This window comes from Vespa crabro, chromosome 25, assembly GCF_910589235.1.
Source record: "Vespa crabro chromosome 25, iyVesCrab1.2, whole genome shotgun sequence".
Classification (NCBI taxonomy): domain Eukaryota; kingdom Metazoa; phylum Arthropoda; class Insecta; order Hymenoptera; family Vespidae; genus Vespa; species Vespa crabro.
Window position 1 is genome coordinate 3,559,865 of NC_060979.1, and position 22,472 is coordinate 3,582,336.

The window sequence follows — 22,472 nt, forward strand, 5'->3', positions numbered from 1 at the left end:
TCGTCACCTCGAGCATCACGCTCTTACGATACTCTTTTCATTTTTCACGGGAGCCATCGTTTCATTATTTTTTTCTCCCATTGACAAATCTCAGAACCGTGCTAACTTCCAGCCGCGCGAAAAATAATCGATCCGATTGAATTTGTAATTGGTATGTTCTCTCTCCCTTTTTCTCCTTCTTTCGGTGTATCGTTAATTAAAACGAACGAACGGGTTAATTTTATGCGGGTGGCGAGTCCCGCTCGGTATGCACGGCTTTCCCATTACGGCAATGGCTCCTTCTCCCCTTTAGCCGGCACGCTCGTCGTCCGTTGGTGTCACAAACGATCATGCTCTCCAATCGTGTTATCGCCTTGTCGGCGATTCGTTTTACTTGAAAATCTAAAAATAGAAATTTATCGTAGAAATGTAACAAACGATAAAGGGTAAAGCAATGGGAAGGTAACGAGTTCTTTAAAAATGCGTTCGCGTTCTAACCGCATGTCCGTATAAAAATGTTTCAACGTGGGTGGAAAGAGAGAGAGAGAGAGAGAGAGAGAGAGACGAAGCAATTGGAAAATTTTGAAAGCGCTACGTGACGAGGAGAATGGTGGTAGCTCCAGGGTGAAACCAGCGTGGTACGCAGGGTGTGGCGCGTGAGAGCTAGCTCACCTGAAACAACACAACGTTTTCAGATCGCTGATCCCATAAGCGTCCACGTTTGATCCCTCCGTTCGTTGTTTTGCGAGCGCATTCGCTTGCCTTCCGGTTAATTCGCGAAAAACTACACCGACGTACTTGGACTCGACGAGGATCCTCGCGCTATATCAACCAATACTGACCGCGTTACCGGACGAAACAATACCGAGAGAGAGAGAGAGAGAGAGTAAACATTTTTCTGAAAGTTTCTTCTCCTAAGTCCCGGTAAAGTATCCCTACAGGTACAGGTCAACTTTCGAACCGAAATAGTCGTCCCACGAGCGGTGCGAAAAAAAATCCCTGAGAGAAGGTGCGAGAGAAGGGTGAGAGCGTGAGGTAGGGTGAGAGCTGGCAAGTCGCGTACAATGCCGGAGATATATCGTGGCATAATATGCAAAGCGGATCGCCCGTACCCGGCGGGGGGTGAAAGCAGGAGCCAAGGGGTGATTAGCGGGACAAAAGCCGACGCCGCTACAAGTGGAACCAAATTGGTAGAAAATTGATAATCAACCGCCAATATCAACCTTCATCGGGAAGCATGGCTCGGTATACGTTCGGCGAGAAGCGAGAGACGGTCGAGGGTAAAAAAGCGCGTATATCGGGGAGAAGGGAGAAAAAACATGCGCGCACTGCGTTTGTCCCTTCGCCCTGCGTTTTACAAGAGCAAAAGTATTTATCCCTATCGGTCGGCAGGGATGTAAAAATGAAAAGAGAGAAAGAGATGGAGCAAAAAAAGAGAGAAAAAATGGTAAACGTTATGGTTAAAAGGAGTATCCGAATGGGTAGGTATATCGCGGGGTGTCGCATCTATCCGAAAAGTTCATCGTTCGAAAAGGGCTCCGCTAAAAGAGTTTTCTCTAGAATGCGCGAGCTAAGTTCAGAAACGACGTGGCAAGTGTGTAATCGAAAGAATCGTAGAGCACTTTTCTCATGCAAATACGGGCCGACGCTGCTCCCAGGGAGATACGAGTAACTTTTTCTTTGGTCTGCTTAAAACTTCAAACTTAGGTCCCTTTTAAATTTAAATGCTTTCTCCCCCGCTCCGTACCCTTCCATGGCTGACTCCATGTGTTCCGCTTCTTCGGGGTGACTCGCCGAGGTGAACCGGATCGACGACGAAGAATAGCGGAAAAAATAATAAAGCGACTCCGCTGACAAATTGACGGCTGAACTTTCGAACGGGAGATGCACAATGTATTCTCCTCTCTCTCTCTCTCTCTCTCTCTCTCTCTCTCTCTCTCTCTCCTTCCTCTTTTCTAACGGGAAACGATACGCCTCTACGAACGTCTATACGCGGTACGTACGGTTTTTACGAACGAAGAAAAAGGAGGCGAAAAGTAAAAAATGCGAAACGCATGCGAAGTGTCCGATTACGTGCGAATGCCGTTCGATCGAACGTCACAGTGGGAGAGGAGTTATTAAAATGTAAATATAAATCGACAGACTGTGTGTAACCCAACGTGTCCCGTTAAGCACGATCAACAGCAGCGTTGGATAAAATTCTCTCGAATATGCACAAAAGTGCAACGACGTTCGAAAATATAGTTTATAGATGAAAGTCCAGTCGAATTGTTCTATCGAAATCGCTTAAATATTTCTTACGTAAAAGCGCATTTTCATGATAATAAATTGACATAAAACCGTGAGAAAGAGCCGCGCGACGGTATTTTTCTCGCCTCGTTGAGATCAAGAGTCAAAGGGATCCAACGACGATCGTAATAATCGAAAAGACATTCGAGATCGTCTTCGGCGAAGCTGTTGGAAATAAAAATTCCTCGACATTCTGCTTCTGTTTTTTACGAGGAGCCTCATAAATTTATGCTCAGGGATCGAACTCACCCTGCGAGTACGCCTCACTCTACCCCATACCCACGTACCGCCATGTTCCGCGTCGCAGATTTATGGACTTATAGATTCTTCCTCCTTCCTGCGACTTTCTCCGGATTCAACGAGGAGCTGGAATACATATAATCCTGAACAGCAGACAACTCTCTTCCTCGTACTCTCTCGCGATATTTCTCCTCCGAGTGTCGTCGTTTTTGCTTTCGAATTATTATGCGGAAAACAGAAAGAAGAGGAATCTGCTTGGACCAGATAAATTTTCTAAAAGAAAAGTGCACGAAAAGTCAGTGTGATCGGAAACATTCGCTAAGAGCAACCTCTCCCAGGATATGACAGTAATCGCAAACGGTTCCTTCTTCCACGACTGCGATTTCATTCTTCGACTCTTCCTTCTCAATCTTCCCCCGTCTTGGCTCTTCGGCAAGGGGTCTTTTCCTTCCTCTGCTCTCTCTCTCTCTCTCTCTCTCTCTCTTTTTCTCTCTGTCGTTCACTCTGCGCGCCAGCGGCCGCGATAGCTCATAAATATTCAATGGCCACGCGGCCAAGATAAACTAATTAAAACTTAGATCTCGGTAGTCACTTTAGATTTTTACTTACACAAGAAGCATTTCAGCGACGGCTGCCCGCCACGAAAAAAGAGAGGAAAAAGATGGAGGGAGCGAGAAAAAAAGAGAAAAAAGGAGAAAGAAAAAAACAAGAAAAAAAGAAAAGTCCATACTGCCAAGCGCGAATCCGATTGGACTCTTCCCCTTGCACCAAAAGATTCGCGGTCGGGGTTTCGAAGCAAAAGAAGACGCAAAGAAGAAAGCTTTATTCTGTACTTCTCATTAAGGAAACCACGTTTTCTTTCCTCTCTTCCTTCTTTTGTTCCGTACGTAGGGCCGGCCCTTCCTTCCCCGTCCTACTCACCGACGTCGTTACGAAATCAGTATCCTTTTTCTCCGAGCGCATCCTCGGACCATAAAGGGTGTCCTCGAATCAAACGTATCGAATCTTGTAGCTATGTATGTACTTTAGGAGGAGCGCTCGGTAAGATTCTTCCTCGAAGGAGAAAAAAATCTCCGTCTTCTCGTTGGCAAGATCGTCGAGAGTCACAATTCGTTTTCCCTTTTCCTCGTCCCCCGTATTTTAATTCGTCGTTCGTGTTTTCGCCTACTCTCCTCCTCATCTCTCTCTCTCTCTCTCTCTCTCTCTCTCTCTCTCTCTCTCTCTCTCTCTCTCACGACTTTCGTCTGGCAAGACTTACTTTTTTTCCTCCGTACCCCCTAGGCCAGGTTTACTTAAGATATTAAAGCACCCACCCCAGGTCCTCTCCTCCTTTCTCAGAATCTCGTACTCTTCCTACTTTCTTTCTTCGACTCCTTCCAAGGCAAAACTCTCTGGGGAATTCGGTGCAGCGGCTATGCCTTAATTTGTAAGCGGATTTTTGCACTAATCAGCGAATTTAAGGAAGCAAACGGAGGGGATGAGGGAGCTGCTCAAAGACAAGAGAGGTGTGGCCGGGGAAGAAGAAAGTCATTTGAATTTATTTTAATTATACTAACGAACAAGGCGCTGGAAGGAAGGCCTAACGAATTATTTGCTCGAATATGATTGCGCGGAATTTCTAACGAACGTTCGGCCGATCTCTTACTCGTCGTCGTAAGTTGTCTCTATTCATACCCGTTAAGAAATTTGAGAGTTGATTTTTCGCGTACGGAGCAACCAACAACAAAAGGATTACGCAGAGGATGATGGTCCGATTTTCAGAATCATCCTCTCGTACGTGAAAGCGAAGGAAGAGCCGGTGGAGGAGGAAAGTAGCGATCGACTAGCGTGACCATCGAATTCCCGCCTATGACGTGCCCACGAGGGGTGGTGTATCGTTAGGGTTGCTCCAATCCCGTGAGTCATCAAATCCTAGTCTCTTTCTCCAAACGCAATCCTGCCTTTGAGAAGGAAAGATCTGTGAAACTGCGGCGACGATAGTTTGCGAGAATCGATCAGCAGCACGTTTCGTTTAGGCCGCGTGCAAAGTTGGGTTATCGTCTTTCGCGATCTGGGAGGAGGACGCGGCCCCGTCGTGACCGCAAGCGGCAAAGTGGCAGAGCGACTCTGTGGAGGGAACCGAATGCCGTTCCGTGGCACGCGGAACACGGAACATCCGTTTTAGTAATGAGCTTACTTTAAGGCCGCGCACACAGCCGCCCAGTCACCCCTTACGGCCACCTTTAGCTCGCGCGTGGGATCCGTACGCGCGATGGAGATCGGTAATTAATCATTTAGGAAGCCTCGGAGTGCCAGGGCTAGAGGCCCTCCTTCGCCCTTCACCCTTTACGCAAGCATACGCGAAAGGCGTAGGTGCGCGCTGGCGCACCTCCTTATATAAAAGATATCCATTTGTGTATATACGCACACACACACACACACACACACACACACAGAGAGAGAGCATAGAACGCTAGGCCGAGGAAACGCCAAATGGCCAACCGGGACTGAGATTGGCCCCGGCCACGAACGCGCTGTTCCGGCTTACTTGGAACTGGGGCTTCCTTTACATACGTACCACCTTCCTCGCACCGGCGTAGGATCGAGGGACGCTCTACCGAAGCCTTTGCGATACTCCCAAATAAATTTCTCCTTTGCTCGAGATCAATTTTTTTACAATCTTCCTGATTCCTTTTTTTACAATCTTTCCTTCTAAAAGAGATATTTATTATTCTAAGGATGTACGTTACAAAGAGATACTTACAACCAGATACGAATTGATACGATTGCCTGCGTACGATGGAGGTGCCAAACTGCGCGATTGAAGGAAGAATTGGGATTGGAGAAAAGAATTTGATAAAAAGAAATACGCAAGAAGAAAGAGAAAACTTTACTACTTACGACGTTGAAAGCGGACTGCGTAATACAAAAGTTACGTACGTAAACCGTGTATCCTACGTATGTTCCACTCGTTATCACGATCTCGACCCCGTTTGATATAACAGTCACTGTGACGACTATCGTCTTCCGACACGCAAGGCCGCTGCGGGATTTTACACAACCGCAAGGACCTCTATGAAATTGTTACAATAGGCGAGGTAACTAATGGCGATGGCGATAACGACGATTGGTAAGTGCCAGCCAGCGTCAAGCGTAAAAACGTTAGAGAGTCAGAAAAGGAAAAAATCGATCGGCGACCACGACTACGAGAAAGGAAAAGAAAGGAAAAAAGAGGAAAACATAAGACTCGTTGCAATTCGAGAAATAAAAGCTCGCAAAGCGGCAAAAGGATTTAGGAGGAAGGGGTGCAGGATGATTTTGCGAAAGAGCGGAGAAAAGGGAAGGACACTTGGACTTTGAGGAGAACAGGATCCATAAACGTCGTCGAGCTTCCGATCCAAGAACAGTTAGGAGGTGCTAACGAGTGTTCCCTCGTGCTCGAACGATCCTTCGAATCCGAACGCTGTCCCTGGGGCTGCCATTACCGTTGCTTTCTCCGTCTCCGCCATTATCCTCTACGAGTACACCCTCGCTCTTTCGCGACCCACCCCCGATTCGGGGCCACCCCGGAATCACGACCCTCCTCGTTAACCTCGAAACGATCCTTTCGTGGCTTTCCCGCGCGCTCTCTCTCTCTCTCTCTCTCTCTCTCGCTTCCATTTTTTCTCTTTGCTCCTCCCCCTCCTCGTCTTGTCGACACGTTCGTCGCGCAAATAAAAGATACACAAACGTTTCCTTCTACTGGTTCGTTTTCTCTACAAATTCCTTCTTTGCAAATTCACGCTGTGCACTGAGTAAGATTAAATCTACGACCTTCTTTTCCCGAAGAAAAGAAATCGGAAAAGTTCGGTAGCGGAACGAAACGTAGCGCGGAAACATAATTTTTATAATAACCATAATTAGATTTTCTAATTGGCGCACGGCCGAGACGGCGTAAAAGCGTTTCCCACAGCGTTCATAAAAAATGCGTGCGCGCAAACCTATCGGTAAATATAGAGTAAATTGTATGGCGCAATTCTATGGCGCGTACGCCTCTATTCCTTTGGCTATTCTATTCGAAAGAGCGTGAAATTTGTTCTTTCGTCCGTTCGTCCTTCTCCCAGAAAATGATTCTCTTTTCTCTGAGAGCGCTGCGACGAGGAAAAGCACTTTTTTCGTTTTCAAAGATGACTTTACGCTAAACACACCAACGAGATATATGCCGACGATTTTACAAGGCTCCATCTCTCCATCGAGTTTCCCCACTTGCAAAAACAAACCGGTCTTGTTTTCACGCGGTGATCGGTCCACCGTGAAACGGCGCATCGCCAACCAACCCCCGTTAACGTACCTCGTGTTTTTCTAAGTAGAGAAACAACAGTTTCGTCCTACTCGTACGAGGACGAACATTATTTTACCGTATTGGAGCAAAAATACGCTGTTCCATCCGGGCCGAAAAATACCTTTCGAAAAGTGCATTTTTCCTAACGACATTTAATAACGTTACGAGAAATACGAGAAAAAGGAGAAAAATAAAGCCGATCGTTCGAGAAAAAAGGAAAAATAGAACTACCGGGGATTGCTCGTAAATCAGTGCCGGCGCGAAATAACTGGCAAAACTGGCGATAAATCAGGGATCTCCGCGGGGAAACCGAATTAGGAAATTGGCTGCTTAAAAAGCGCCGTTGACGTTAATCCTAGCCAAAGAGAGACGACAAAACCGTCCGCGTAAATATCTCTAGGGTTTATTTTCCCGGCAGTGTTTATTATCAAAAAAGATTCCATTTCGAGTAGTAATTCGAAGAAGAATTTAGGAATTCAATACTAATGTCTGTTACTTTTAACACAAATCACTCGTCTCTCAACTATTCAACTACGCTCTTTTCCGAAAGCGAAGGCAGGCAGTATAGGATACGCCTCGATGGAAAGAAAATTCCCTCGATTTCGTCTTCGATCGACGAACCTCTCGATCGTGAACGGGCTGGAATAAAAGCGGAATAAAATCAACGTAACTCAATCGGGCTTGTCTTTCGAGATCGACCTTCCTGCCTTCGACGCTGATAAATGTTCGAGTACCTGTGTACGAAGGGCTCGTCCTTTTAATTCCTCCCGTACTCGATCGGAGAGGCAATAAAAACTCGAGGGAGGGAGAGAGATCGAGCTTTGATATTTCGACGCGAAGTCTCGGGACGCGAAGCGAAGCGAAATCGATGGACTCGAACGTACGCGGAATCAAACTATAGGCGGAAAACGCAAGCGGACAAACGAGCCAACAGACGGACGGTCCCTTCCGGAATATGAAATGACGCGTTAATGACTTTTGTCCTGCGGCATTCGATTCTAAACGCACGACGAGCGAACCGTGGAAAGGACGCGAAACAGGAGTGCGTTTCTCCATTGGAATATTGTTCAACGATTGATCGATCGACGGAATCGACGGAGCGAACCTATTCTCAACGAGAGAGAGGGAGAGAGAGAGAGAATCGTTCCGGATCGATGTCCAATTAATTATGTAGTTTCATGCTGATATTGCGCTTGTAACCTGTTTGCAGTCTCGTAAAATATCGCCTGGAGAGACGAAAAAGACGGACGAAACGAAAAAAACTAATCTGTCTTTCTTCCTTTGTCTTTTTTTTTTTTTTTTCTTCTCTCGTCGGATATATCGTCGCAACATTTTTCTGGATTTTTCAAAATCTACTGCTTCGAGCGAGCGAGCACCTGCCGTGCAAGTGGGGCCGCGTGCATCGCGAAGCAAGTGTACGCTAAGAATACTCTCTAAGGGGGTGCGTGCAAAGAGCCGCGCGGCTACGGTTATTACACGCGTCACGCGGAGTACCACGGTCACGCATCCCCTTCCTTTCGAACGAACCCTCCGACCGAACTAACCTGAGAGAGAGAGAGAGAGAGAGAGAGAGAAGGTAAGGAGGCGTAAAAGAGAAAGAGGAGGGAAGTAGCTTATCGGCACCCTTTATCTTGTCAGGCCAGAACGCGGCCTATTATGCCACTTACGGCGTAGCTTACACGCTTCGTGCCGAAGACACAAACCACCTTACTCGACTTTACGCCCGGAACAGCCTGCAGGAGAGAAAGACGTTGCTCGGCACCTGCGATCGACCGATAAAATCCTCCTCATTTTCTTTTTTCTTTTACTTCTTTTTCATCCGAATTTACTTCTCGCTTCCTGGAGCAAAAAGTAGAAGAAAAAAAAAGAAAAAACAAGAAGCGGAGCTTTTCTTTGATAGCTGACTGACATTACCAAGGAAGAAAAATGAAGGCAAAGGACGAGTAAAGAAGGGATGAAGAAGAGGGAGTCGAGGCAGCAGCAGCACCACCACCAGCAGCAGCAGCAGCAGCAGCAGCAGCATCATCAGGGGCGGCAGCATCAGCGGCAGCAACAGCAGCGCTCTTTCAAATTCCGCGAGACAGAGAAGTAGTAGTAGGGAGTAGAGAAGAAGATGGTCGCAAGGGCTATGCGAGAGTAGGAGAGAGAGAGAGGCCCGATATATAGAGCGGACGATATAGAACGGACGATATAGTCTAGCCTTGATATAATGCCGAACGAAGGAGTTTCCTCGTCAACATAGCCAACGCGTAGTCTCGCAGCGTCTTGAGGGGGCGGAACGAAGAGAAGAACCGCCGCCGTTATCAACTCGGCCGACGATTGGCCGAGCCCCGAGGAGCTTTTCACGGAGGGCCAATGGCGTACTGGTCTCCGCTTTTCAAGGAATCTGCCCCCGAAATCCTGGGTGTGAGCGAGAGATATTCTCTTCTCTCGAACGGCGAACGCTTCCTCCGACTTTCCCTCTGTGCACGTACGTGTATCCCTCCGTACAAGTGTGGGAACATACATCAAACCGTCGTCCCCGCTTGGCCACTACTGGTCAGTCCTATTCCAAGACGACTGTCCCTCTCCTTGCTTTTCTTCTTTTTCTCTCTTTTCTTTTCTTTCCCTCCTCCCTTTTCTTCCTCCTAGCGTTTCTCGTCCAGTCAGGAAGAAGGCGCACAATGCCACGCGTATCTACATAGTACTTTGCCGTTTTCTCCGTTTTCTTCTCGACTTTCTGAAGAACGAGACAAGTATTCTCTCTTCTTTCAGACGTTAATCTTCCGACGTCTCTCTCTCTCTCTCTCTCTCTCTCTCTCTCTCTCTCTTCTGCCGAAGAGTTATCTCCGAAGCGAATCCCGATACGCGGAGGGACTTTCCACTTTTCTCCACTCGAAAGAAGAATTTATGACGGAACTGCCGCTGACGCGTTAGACGCGAGACGATGTTAAGGAGAGATCCTTTAAGATCGCCATCTCACCTTCCTTCTTTTCTTTTTTTCCCCAGCCACCGTCCTACCCCTCCAACTCCCCTCCTCCGGTCCTCGTCGACATAGTGTCGACGGTATAGACTTGGACGCCAAGGAGAAGGGTAATAAATTCGTTGCGTTTCCACGATCGCTCAACGAGTAGCAATAAGTTGGATGGCCTTGGTAAGAAGTTGAGCCTAAGTTGAACTTGTAAATAAGACGACATAAACAGGGGAAAGAAAGAAAACGATAGGGAGAAAAGGGATAAGAAAACCGGCTCGAGGTATTGATAAGATTATCATAAAAGTGGCGTTAAATGGTCTCCCAGATTGGTGTACTGGATCGCGATCGCGGGCAAAACGGCCGAATAAATGCGTTTACTTTGTGCTATAAAAGCGGCGTGCTTTGCTTGTCGCGCGCGGCGTGACTGTGCGCCTACTGTACACACACACACACACACGCGCGCGCGCCTGCACATATGTCTCTATCCGTACGTCCCCCCCCCCCTCCCTCCCCAACCCCGGCCCTCTGCACGAGAAAGGAAGGAACGGGAGCACCGGCGCGCTTTACGATAAAAGCCCTCTCTTTGAGGGATCCGTTTATTGGTTGCTAAACATCGATATATTGCTTTGGAGATTGCGCAAAAAGTAGCAACGCGCGTTGTCCTCCGCATATTATATGGCGGAGGACAACGCGCTTTTCTCTCGTTCCTGCGCTAAACTCTCACACAAACGCACCAGACGCGTACGACGTCGTCGACTACTTACCGCGAGATACCGACTAACGCTTTCTGAGCTTTTGAAAGCACCGCCGGGATTCGTGAGCCGAATAAATGCCGTATAAATGCCGTATAAATGCCGAATAAATGGCGAATAAATGGCGAATAAATGCCGAATAAATGCCACTCTTCCGAGGAAACGAACTCTCGCGAGTCTCGAAAATTCTTTTAAAGTATCCCCTTCCTTTCTTTTCTTAGAAGAAGATCTTATAACTCCGATCTCACGACTCCGGCTTACACGCTTTAAGATATTCCATACGTGTAACCGAAGACGATCCTGACTCGATCTCTCCTTGCCGACGTAATAAATGAAACTTTCGATAACGTTCGATATAACATCCTCGTTCTTTCCTCTTGTTCGTAACTAAGGACTTTGCTGCCAAGGAGAACGTTCCTAATGTTGGAAGAACAACGTTCGCGGTGCCGTTAACGTTAACGACCAGTGCGCACCCCTCCCCGCACCCTGCCGAAATTTACATGAAATTGCTTATTAAATTACTAACTTTTTCGCGATGATTTAACGGTAGGTAGGCCATTTGTCTCCTCGCCTTTTATTTCCTCCATCGCGTTAATGAAAGTGCTTTGCGTCCCGCGTTGAACAAGAACTTTTCGCATAATTCTTCGTACCGAAGGATACTCTCCGAGTTTCTATTATATCGACGTTAAATCCGTTTTGTTACGTAGGTACGTAAGTAAGTAAACGGATGTCAATGAAAACGAGAAATGTATCCCAGATTTAGCGTACTCCAACTAGTAGTTAAATAAACGCCCTTGCGTGGGCGACACGTGTTTCGGCAAAGCCAATCTGCTGCCAGTGACGTTTCGAATTAAACTCATCCGGCCAGCGGTCTAACCAGCTGACGCGTACATAAAAGATAGACGTAGAGAAACGATAATACGATCCTTACGGTCTCGAGAAATCGAGTCGATTTATGATAACTGTGGCGGACTTTAAAAGATAAGTCCAATTTTGGTTCCTAAGATAGAGAAAAAGGATAGGAGAAAGGGGCGCGCGCGCGTGCCTGGCGCCCACTTAAATCCCGAAGACTGCAAGTTGCAAAGACCGAAAAAGGGTTCTTACGGGTCTTCGTTTCCAGTTTCTCAGATAAGCCGATATGCATTCATTATAATAAGAAATGAAAGGCGCCAAGTGAAAAGTTTTCAACGCGGTCCCGGCTTATCAACTTGGTCTGAATTTTATATTATTTAAGGGAACTTTGCCACCCTCCGGCTCTCTTTTACCTTCAGTAAACGTACTTTTTCCTTTCTCCTCTCCTCGAGCGATACGCTACTTATAGAAAAGTGCGAAAAAGGTGTGGAAAGTTAGGTGTCACAGACATTATTCCTCTTTCGATCGCAAGATGTACGCAACTTGAAAGATTCACGTCGGTTCGCGCGACTCCACGCGCTTTCTTCCATGGCTCGCTATAAAGTATTTAATATGCTGAGAGAAATTTTGATAGAGTATTAAATGAAATCAAGAGACGAACGCACATGCATCGACGAATACCTCCTTATTATTATTATTATTATTATTATTATTATTGTTATTATTATTATTATTATTATTATTATTATATCGAGATCTGAACTTGACATTGTCTACAGAAATAAATAATTCTCTCTGACCTTTTCACTCTATACACGCTCGCACGAATGTTGCCTATCGTAGGAGTCGCGCCAGTTAGTTCGAACGGCGTCCCGTTAGATGGCGCTGAACCTCGTTAAAGTTCTTTACCGTTAAGGGTTATATCCTAAGGGTTATACCCTTTCGATCATATACCGGGATATCATCGCCTAAGGGAATTTTCTTTTTACCATGCTCATGATATAAAAATAAAAGATTGAAATGATATGAATAATGGATATATAAGAGATATATGAAAGGAGAAGTTTTAAAGATCTATAAAGTAGGGTCGATCGACAAGAACGGTTAATCGACGTATCTTACTTGAAAAATCAATATATACCTCTTTTGTCCGCGGATTGGACAACGATTGTTTCTTCGTCCGATTGCTTTTCTCTCGTCCACCATCGTTTGTCCACATTCGTTTGTCCACATACGTTTGTCCAATCGAGTAAAATACCACTGAGTACGAGCGTGTTGCCCCCTCGACCGTTCGACCAAAGTTACTGGAACGATCCAGTGACTTTGTGCACTGTTTAAAGTCAAGAAATGTTCCTATCGAGAAGTAAAATATATAGAAGCGATCAGTGATACCAACCTGAGATATGTTAAAGTCGCAGATACAATGTGCTTGGCCTATTTCATCCATACAACTGCCGAAATATGAACCTTCGCGTTGTGTAATTGTTGATTGTCCGTTTTATTGCCTGACGAATCATTCGAACATTGCATTTTTATAATCAATACGTTTGTAATATTACTTTTACGTTGATCGAAAACATACGATAACACCGATATTTACTCTTTCCTGCCGATAGAAATCTCACCGGAGAGACTCATGTCTTTTTGTTCACTCGGTTTTTAATGTTTTGTATCGAATATAGACATAAGCATGGATGTCCGGAAAGAGGTACGTTTATAATTGATTGACTAATCTCATTATATTCCTTCAACAACTTTGAATATTATCAGATATTATTTCGATCTCTCGAATATGCTCGCACACCACCGCCTATAAGGTTAGAATTCAAGAATTTTTTTATTTTCGTATGAAAAATGACTACTATCATTCGGTCTACTATCAATTCTTTTCTTTTCTCATAGAAATAATATTTGTCGTACGATCGTTTCGATGAATCTTCCTTGCAAAACCAACGTAGATTCGATACAAATAGTCATCGACGATAGATAGATGCATATAGATACATGCATGCATGCATGCGTGCATGCATACATCAACGAATAAACATTCTTTCGCATTCATAGAGAAGCACGTTCTTTCTGTGACGGAAAAAAGAAAAAAAGAAAAAAGAGCGTTTGATTAATCGTTCAGACATAATATCTGCGATTGGATAATCGTACAATCTCTCTATACATATACATATACATATACATATACACATATATATATATATATATATATATATCAGAGTATTAAAAGTATTATATTAAGGTTTTGTATGTCCCCCCTCCATCTGCATGTACGAATTTATGGAGGAATGCGTAGGATATTTTTCAAGAATTATTTTCTTTTCAGCTTGACTTTCAATTTTTGGATCTACACGATTTGGGTGATAGCGATAAAAATCAGTTGATGGCAATTTTAAAATCTAGTAATGTTACGGACGCATTAAAGCTACCATGGGATACTCTGGAGAATAATCACGAGGGAAATTCGACTGTAACAGAAATGTCGGAATTACAAAATCATTGGTATCAAAACGGTAAATACATTTAAGAAAAGTATATTTAAGAATAGCCCTGTAAACTCTCCCTTCTCCTCATCTAAAAACATTTATTATTGTCCTGTGCAGCAGGAGGAACCGAGGAAGAAGGTTTCTTAAAGTGCGCTAATCCTACAAACGTTGCCGCCTCCTCGATGGTCATGTCGGCAATACCACAAACGCATCATCCCTATAACCAACAAATAATAACAACTATGTGCAGCGATTGGCAACCCATGTATAACGTTCCTACCGACGCCCATATACAATCGTATATACCAGGATTAGCCTATTCTCATCCAATATTTCCAAATACGGGAAATGAAATTCATGACGTTTCGTACGGGAGAGAAAACGGACGACGTAGCCGAGGCAGAGGTATAAGAAGAGACAATTTTAGCCGAGGTATCAATCAGACTACTGAAATCCATTCGGGATATATCGGGGAACAGAGTCAATTTCATCCGCCGATACCCGTTATGTACTTTTTGTCCGATCACGCCGTATCCCCGCAACAGCATCAAGTTGCCGGACCAATTTTTTATCCTCCCATATATTCCTCCCCAACCATGCATCCACATACGAATACGCACCCACATGCTCATCCTACTTATCAATCGCATCATCACTCGTCCAATAACATCAGATATGGGAGACAATCGCAATCGGTTATTACGCAGCAAAGTCAAGAGTGCCTGAAAGCAACAACGACGAGCGCTGCCAAAACCCAAGATAAACGTCCACAAAATGTATATTCGACTGTGAAGCCATCGTCTTCTTATCATCAATTGTCAAACGAGGAAGATAGTAATTCCCCTCAGACGAACATCGTGACGACAGTTATTGTAAATAACAGTAATCGAGAGTCTCGCATCGATAATGACGACGACGAGGGTGGTGGTACTACTGCCGTTAAAAAGAGCGCGAATAACAACGCCAAAGTGTCGCCGGTTAATGTCAAAATAGAACACAATATCGTTTCGACCGTCAACGAAGCTTGCAACGGTACGGAGAAAAGTGATCTGCCATGTGTAAATATTAATAGCAGCATCGAGGTTAAGCAAAATGGCGAAAGCGAGAAGGAATATAAAAATGAAACTGTTTCTAGTATTAAGACAACCGTTGTTAAGACATTGTCGACGTCTACGTCGAAGTCGGGTGAAAGTGAAGTACAAATTGAAGAAAATGACCCATCGAAAGGAGCCTCTCTAACTGATGAGCCTCTTGTAAAACCTAATAATACTGTAATACCTGCTGTTGTCTCTACCGTTGGAAGTTCCTCCTTGGCTTCTATTACGCCGAATATGTCTTGGGCGAATGTTTTAAAGAAAGGCAGTTCAGAATTACAAAGTAATAATAGTTCGGGTTACAAGCCAATGGCACGAATTAATCCATTACCAGTTACGCCGGTTAACGAACAACAGAGCGGCGCAACGACGAAAACGTTGCCATTGCAGCAAACGATCGTACAAAGGGAACAACAACGTATTGCAGGTCCATCGCTCGAAAACGAAACTCTTTCTTCTAGTGCGCACAATATGTCGAGCGATTCTACGAAACACCAAACAGAATTGACGATCCTAAACAAATACGACGATCCTACTGTTTTTAGAATGGGCGGTAAGTAGTGTTTAATCACAATTAATATGCCGTATATTCTTCCAATTGGATTGCACTTATTTTTCTCTCCCTTTCTTTTCTTTCCTTTCTGACAGAATTCTTATTAAACTATCAGATGGACAAGCAAACGGTAAGCTTGTTACCGCGTGGCTTAACGAATCGTAACAATTATTGTTACATCAATAGCATATTACAAGCTTTACTAGCGTGTCCACCCTTTTACAATCTTCTTATGGCCTTGCCAACGACCCATTCCAAAGGCAATTGCAAATATTCATCCACCCCCCTCATAGATAACATGTACGTATATAAAATGACTTTCCCATTCAAATTTCTATCACAAATTTCTACATTTTTTACACTGACTATGTCATCATTTTCTAGGATAAAATTTGTTCACGAATTTACGCCTCTGTCGGACAGCGCAAGATCAGCTAGAAAAGATAGGGTACACAAAAGAGGGGACAATTCTATTGTAGATATACAAAGTGGTATGGCATTTGAACCATCTTACGTGTACACTATGCTGAAAAATACTTCCGCTGCCGGAGTATTTTCCGTAGAAGGCCGACAGGAAGATGCGGAAGAATTTCTCTCGTGCCTTCTAAATGGTATCAACGATGAAATGTTGGAGGTATGCATCGCTACAATCGCTTCTGTGCGCGTGTGTTGCGACAGCAATTATTGCTTTAACGTGGAACACCGTTCGTTTCAGCTTATTAAATTAGTAAATAATGAACCAAACCCAGCTGCTGCAGCGGAGACTAACATTAATTACAATCATGCGGAGGAAGAGTGGAAAGTGAGAAATCATTTTTTAGATTCTCATTAAATCAAAAATATTTTATATAATACGCGGACGCATTATTCCAGGTAATGGGACCAAAGAACAAGGGATCCATCACACGATGTACCGAATTTGGTCGAACACCCTTGTCTGATATTTTTCGCGGCCAATTAAGGTCTAGAGTGTCTCGGATGGGAGAACAGCCGACCGACAATGTGCAGCCTTTCTTCACGTTGCAATTGGATATCGAAGTAAAATAGTTATCTATTGCTGACTACCTATACTTTTCCTCTGTCAAACAACATTTACTTTATCTACACACACACATATATATATTATTATATTATTATATTGTTATATTGTTATATTGTTATATTGTTATATTGTTATATTAGAAGGCGGAGACTGTGACAAGGGCGCTCGAAATATTGGTGGGAAAAGATCAATTGGAAGGGATGACTTGTAGTAAAACGAAGCAACAAATAGAAGCTTGGAAGCAAGTAACTTTGGAAGAATTACCGGTTATCCTTATATTACATTTAAAGTGGTTCGATTACAAGCTTAATGGATGTTCAAAGATATTTAAGAAGGTCGAATTCCCCATAGATTTAAAAGTGGATGCCAGTAAGTTTATCGACCCTTATTAAATAATAAATATTATATAATACGTACGTTAAAATCGTTAAATCTATCGTTTGTACATTTCAGAATTTTTGTCACCAAATATATGGAAAAAATTGAATTCCAAACAAAAACAGTACAAATTATTTGCTGTTACTTACCACGTTGGGAAAGAAACAACAAAAGGCCATTACGTTACCGATGCCTTTCACGTAGGCTACGGAGGTTGGGTAAGATACGATGACAATTCGTTACAAGGTATTTCAGAGAATGACGTATTAAATCCAGCTCCTCCTAGCGTACCCTATTTACTATATTATAGAAGATGCGATACCATCGGGAATAATCAATCAAACGCAGGTAGAACCCGTTGAAATATCACTATCCATTTGTATAGATAAAAGTCCTAAACAAATATAGTGTGTATCACTTTTTACGATTTCACGTTTATTGTTGATATTTATATCCGAGTAAGCAGAACGTTTGTTATAAAGTATGGTAAAATTGAATTACTATTTCCTTTTATCTTACTACACACTCATCAAATATTTATACTAAAAACTGTTACTAGTTTTACGCGTAGTTTTTTCTTGATACATAACTTGAAAGTAGCTAAGGTAAAACCAAGTGTTCATATTAGCACATTTTATTGGCGTTGGGTATTAGATGCTTATAGTTTATAAAAGAAAACATTAGATGTAAGTTTCTTGTATATATGTTTCTTCTAAGATATCGTATATCGTATTATGTCAGCGCGCGTTTACACGGAAGAGTAATTTGTAACGTGAATTTTTATGATCACGTTACGTTTCCTTCTCCCTCCCTCCCTCCCTCTATTACTTCCCATGGAACGAAATTACGATTTAATTGCTTTTTTTATGACGTTTACTCGTTTAAGAAGCACAGATATCTTTCTTCAGTTAGATTATGTTTTTTAAAATATTAACATAACGTCAAATATCTCACATTTTCAATCATTCTGGTCATCTCTTTATTAAAAGGCTTATTATATATAAGTTTTGTTTTACGTATTACGTATATGCACGTTAATTAGTTATGTACAAATAATTTCTCTAAGTCTCCTGAATTTCCAATTTACTGTCCAACTTTTGATATTCGTTACTCGTGTTTAAGATTTCTTAAGGTTTCTTAGGAAGATAAGACTAAACATTACGATAAGTAAGAAATACATTTTTTTATCAGGCAAGCGTGAACATATTTTCCAATTTTGCCTTAAAATCTTTGGCACCGACTGCCTGTCATAATGAGAGAGAGAGAGAAAAAAAGAAAAGGGAAAAAAAAGAAAAAAAAAAAAAATTAATGTAACATTCATCGATCCCATTAATGTTAATAAGCTCATGTATTTCGTTAGAAACAAATGTCCATAAATGTGTCATTTTTGCATATAAATACGTCACTTTTACACATTTGTAATAAGACCAGTCTGTTATTCAAGAATCATTATTTTAATGAACTCTTTCTTGAACGGTAAAGTTGTAGTATTTGCATTTTTACATTTTTCTCAACAAAGAAATATTTTTTGTCAATTTATATATCGAATTTAACAATTTAGTCATTATTGAAGTAAGGATTATTATGCGGTAATATTGTACTAATATTGTACTATTGTATGGCGGTAGTATCATACTGACATACTCCATTATGAGATATATCTACCATAATATTGTAAATTAATCATATCGTTGAAAAATTTCTTTCAAACCGAGATCACATCTATTATATCATTTATATTTACTGACATATTTTACATTTTTGCACCGACAAAAGTCTGCAAATCTATGTTTGTTAACGATGGTAATATTATCAAACAAACAAATTAGCAAAAAAGATATATATATATAAAAACGTACATACACCCACACACACGCACATATATATATATATATGTATATATATATATATATATATATACACCCACACACACAAACTTTTATGAAAACCTGTGTACAATATAGTGTAAACTTTTATCTCTTGTAGAAATACAAGAAATTTGAGTAACATACAAATAAGAATATTATAGCTATGCAAAGTGGTAAAACTAGAAAATCTAATTATAAAATATCATATTTACATACATACATACATACATACATACATACATACATTATCTATAAAGTAAAATGTTTATAATGTAGATAAAATCTTGATATAAGTGAAATTTTGCAAGTGTATGTAACTTAAGCAGTAAAATACAATATATTTCTTTTCATCTTAGTATATATCTATTATAAATTGTAAATAAATATTTAGAGTTTATAAAAAAAGAAAAATTAAAAAAAAAGGAAAAAAAAAGGAAAAAAAATAAATCTATGTACATACATTATCTATAAGCTGTCACATGTGTATTAAGATACAATATATGCAAAATATAGGAATATTTTACTTCGTCATATATTTCTATAGAAAATGGAAGATTCTGTTTAACGAGTAGCAACTATTTGAAAGTTAAAAGTGGACCTCTGTTTTGAATTCAATATCAATCAGCATTGGACAGCTATTTTCAAATTGTTATAAGCACAGGTCACTCTAATGATTTGGACAATACACAATGGACTTGACAAATAATCCTTTAGCGTAACTTGGATATTTTTTAACTTACTTTTACTCACTTACTTATTTACTTACTTACTTACTTACTTACTTTTTACATTACTATTATTTCTGCTTACTAATCGTTATTCGCAAGTAAAGCAAATTAATAGGTTATGATAATGAGTTAACAAAGATGTTATTTCTTTAAGATATTTAAAGAAATAAAATCCTGCCGAACTTTGAAATGTAATCCCTTACAAGATACATGATACTGAACATTAAAAAGAGAATAATACGAAGGCCATAATCATAAAATATCACGGAGTAACGCTAAAAATGTGGTAAACATACTTTTCCTGCAAAAAGTTCAGAAATAACTGTGATCCATAGTGCCAGAACAAAGAGAATATAAGAGATCCCAACTTGATGCGAATTTGGTAATTGGTATGGTTGTCCACCAATTTCGTCAATGTAAAAACCCATTGGAAATAGAACTGCCGCTAAGCAAAATAGTACCACTGAAATATTATTAGCGTAACATTATTTTATGATGTAATAATACCTATTATATGCACTTTGAAAGGATTTCAAATAAATTATTAGTAAATATCTGATAAAAAATCATTCATTCCAGACGAATGGACAAGGGACTTGTCCAGATTATTCCTGATAAGGGGGATATATATGATCGTCCCTATCGTTTATACGTTTTATTTATTTAAAACTACTCACTCGCCGTAAATCCGACCCATCGAGCGTAAGGAATTACATTGCGATCCCAATGCGAACTGATCAGCAATATTACAGTTGTCGTTATTAAAATACATCCGACTAATATAAATACAAGGGCCAGTAACCATTCTGGCTCCAAGTCGGGCGTATAACAAACTTGCGGTCTGTTGTATAAAGTCATACAAGACAGCATAAGGCCTAATCGTGTATCTCCTACAACGATTCCATAAAGGAATTGAGCTATATATATATATCTCAATCAAACGTATTCACTATTAAATCGTTGCAATTGTTGCACACACACACACACACACATATATATATATATATATATATATATTTACCGCCAACGTCGGTTATAATCCAGTCAGGCATTCCCAGACTAACGATTGCAAACATATCGGCTGCCAAAAATAGAGCTCCCGAAATGATGGTTAGTTTATCCATTATTAATTTAAAAAACAATTGATCTTCTGGTTAATATGCGACGACATACAATCATTAAAAAAGCTTTGCATATTTGATGAAAAGAAATACGATCATTGTATTATTAATTATCTAACGAGTCGAGTTTCTAAGGAATTTTACTAACCTCAAATTATCATTCGATATGTTATATAAGAAATTTATCTCATGATATTAACAGTTTTAAGTTTTTTTGACATTTTACTAAAATCGATATACATTATTGCCATATGCTTCCTTTCTCGTCCTTTTCAGAGCACATTTGTACTATGCAAAATAACAACAAAATGCAATATCTGCGATGCACTGGTGACAGGCGGGCGGGGATATTTTGAAAACGTAGGAACACGGTCAGACATATTAGAATTTTACTTTATCGACGAACCTTGGTATAAGCCTCTCGCGCCATCTGCCGTTACCTTGATTTATTACGATTAATCTCGTTCAATCTTCAAGTCAAAAATCGTTCTTTATAGATTGATCGATCTCTTACAGTTTTCAAATAATTAGAGCATTATTTAATTTATTCATATATTCATCAACATTTTACGATTGCCTGCGTGATATTTATGATAGAAAGTAAAAAATCTTGGATCAAATTAATCATTTTTTATAACTATCTCAGGGAGACACGAGGGAAGAATCTAAGTGAAAAATATAAATACAAAATAACATGGCCGTATTATAAAAACACGTTATTAATTCAGAGAACTAGATAAGGAAAGAATTTCGTATCGAAAGAAAAGGAGAGCTCGATGTGGCGGAAGATAATTCAGTATCGAAAGTACGATCCCGATGTTGTTGATCGGCTCAATGAATCGTATAATTCTCTTCTATTTAACATCCTCGATGCAATAAAATTCCGTGGTACGAGCCATTTCATGGACAGGCGAAAAACTAGTTTAAGAAAGTGAAATCTTTCGAATGGAGGGACGAATGAAACCACGATGAAAAGGTATTATCACTTTTTTCCTCGAAAATCATGGCGCGTGTCTAAACGATACAACATATCTCTACGATAAATTCGTCTAAGACCGAGTTTTCATGAATTTTCGAAAGGTTCAAGAGAAAGTCGACGAGTGGGTGGAAAAAAAAATAGAATTAGCTCGAGTCGGCTGATGGAGAAAATCGCTGATTCTAATGATTTCAATGTTTGCGAAAATCGTAAGATTCGATCTAGATCTCGAATTTCTAGGCATTTGACGAATGAAGAAAAGGTTAAGTGGTACGCGCGAACGTAGGGTTTTAATGAGGCGAATTAATGTGTGTGTACGCGCATATATATATATATATATATATATATATATATATATATATATATACACATATGTATATATAGACTAGCTTTCCCAGATGTCGAACGACTACAATGGGGTCGTACAATTTTACGAACCATCGCGAGTGTGTATTTCGGGAAAAAAATTGGTGAAACCGGTTACACCCGCTCGACCGAGTGCTCGAACATATGCGGAGGACTTGCACACAGGCGCGCACTAATACGAAAAACGCAGTGCACACGCCAGTACCGTGCGTCCGTTTCTAGCCGCATACAAAGCGCGTGCTACAACCACATCGACCGTATACATACATATGTATATTCGAATGCAGGGTTGCCGGTTTAGGATTTTCTTTCAGCCTTTTAAAGGCTGTTTTCTATATTAAAGATAAAGTTAATGGTCCCTCGAAAAAAGATTCTTGTGTTACGTTTAATATGTAATGCGTTATCGAGGAAACGCGCCATTTACAGTGATATTCGTTAGGACAAAATTGTCCGAAATCATTTTTGTTTAATGAATAGGACCAATTT

General features: G+C 41.2%; 2 protein-coding genes across 5 annotated transcripts in view; one reads left to right on the top strand and one right to left on the bottom strand.

Moving 5' to 3' along the window:
• LOC124432542 (ubiquitin carboxyl-terminal hydrolase 10) overlaps positions 1–17,424 on the top strand; it is a 39,597-nt gene extending 22,173 nt beyond the window's left edge. Inside the window, exons 1-9 of one of the 2 annotated variants that reach the window (XM_046981589.1) lie at positions 12,752–13,073; positions 13,701–13,887; positions 13,978–15,507; positions 15,603–15,807; positions 15,892–16,141; positions 16,223–16,309; positions 16,381–16,545; positions 16,690–16,918; positions 17,003–17,424. In XM_046981589.1, coding sequence (XP_046837545.1) covers positions 13,056–13,073; positions 13,701–13,887; positions 13,978–15,507; positions 15,603–15,807; positions 15,892–16,141; positions 16,223–16,309; positions 16,381–16,545; positions 16,690–16,918; positions 17,003–17,289 — 2,958 coding nt within the window. In that variant the 5' untranslated portion in view covers positions 12,752–13,055 and the 3' untranslated portion in view covers positions 17,290–17,424. Of the gene's footprint in view, positions 1–12,751; positions 13,074–13,700; positions 13,888–13,977; positions 15,508–15,602; positions 15,808–15,891; positions 16,142–16,222; positions 16,310–16,380; positions 16,546–16,689; positions 16,919–17,002 lie in introns of those variants that run through there. The other variant, XM_046981590.1, reaches the window with a different exon arrangement.
• An 832-nt stretch (positions 17,425–18,256) lies between these two features.
• On the bottom strand, positions 18,257–21,594 carry LOC124432546 (uncharacterized protein C16orf52 homolog A). Of its 3 annotated transcripts, none has more exons than XM_046981617.1 (4): positions 20,793–21,594; positions 20,545–20,673; positions 20,201–20,413; positions 18,257–19,986 (listed from the first exon to the last, which is right to left on the bottom strand). In XM_046981617.1, the coding sequence occupies exons 2-4, from the start codon at positions 20,645–20,647 to the stop codon at positions 19,799–19,801; spliced, it is 504 nt and encodes a 167-aa protein (XP_046837573.1). In that variant the 5' UTR covers positions 20,648–20,673; positions 20,793–21,594; the 3' UTR covers positions 18,257–19,798. The 3 variants fall into 3 exon arrangements, with proteins under 3 accessions (XP_046837573.1, XP_046837572.1, XP_046837574.1); XM_046981616.1 differs by having other exon boundaries at positions 20,545–20,710; positions 20,793–21,216; XM_046981618.1 differs by lacking the exon at positions 20,545–20,673 and having other exon boundaries at positions 20,793–21,217.
• Positions 21,595–22,472: the final 878 nt, after the last annotated feature.

Excerpts from the sequence above, each read along its gene's own strand:
- LOC124432546 (XM_046981617.1), bottom strand. The coding sequence starts at position 20,647 with ATGGATAAACTAACCATCATTTCGGGAGCTCTATTTTTGGCAGCCGAT. Across the intron at positions 20,414-20,544 it reads GATTATAACCGACGTTGGCG|GAGATACACGATTAGGCCTT; the intron begins GTAAATATATAT and ends GAATCGTTGTAG. Across the intron at positions 19,987-20,200 it reads ATGGGTCGGATTTACGGCGA|TGGTACTATTTTGCTTAGCG; the intron begins GTGAGTAGTTTT and ends ATAATATTTCAG.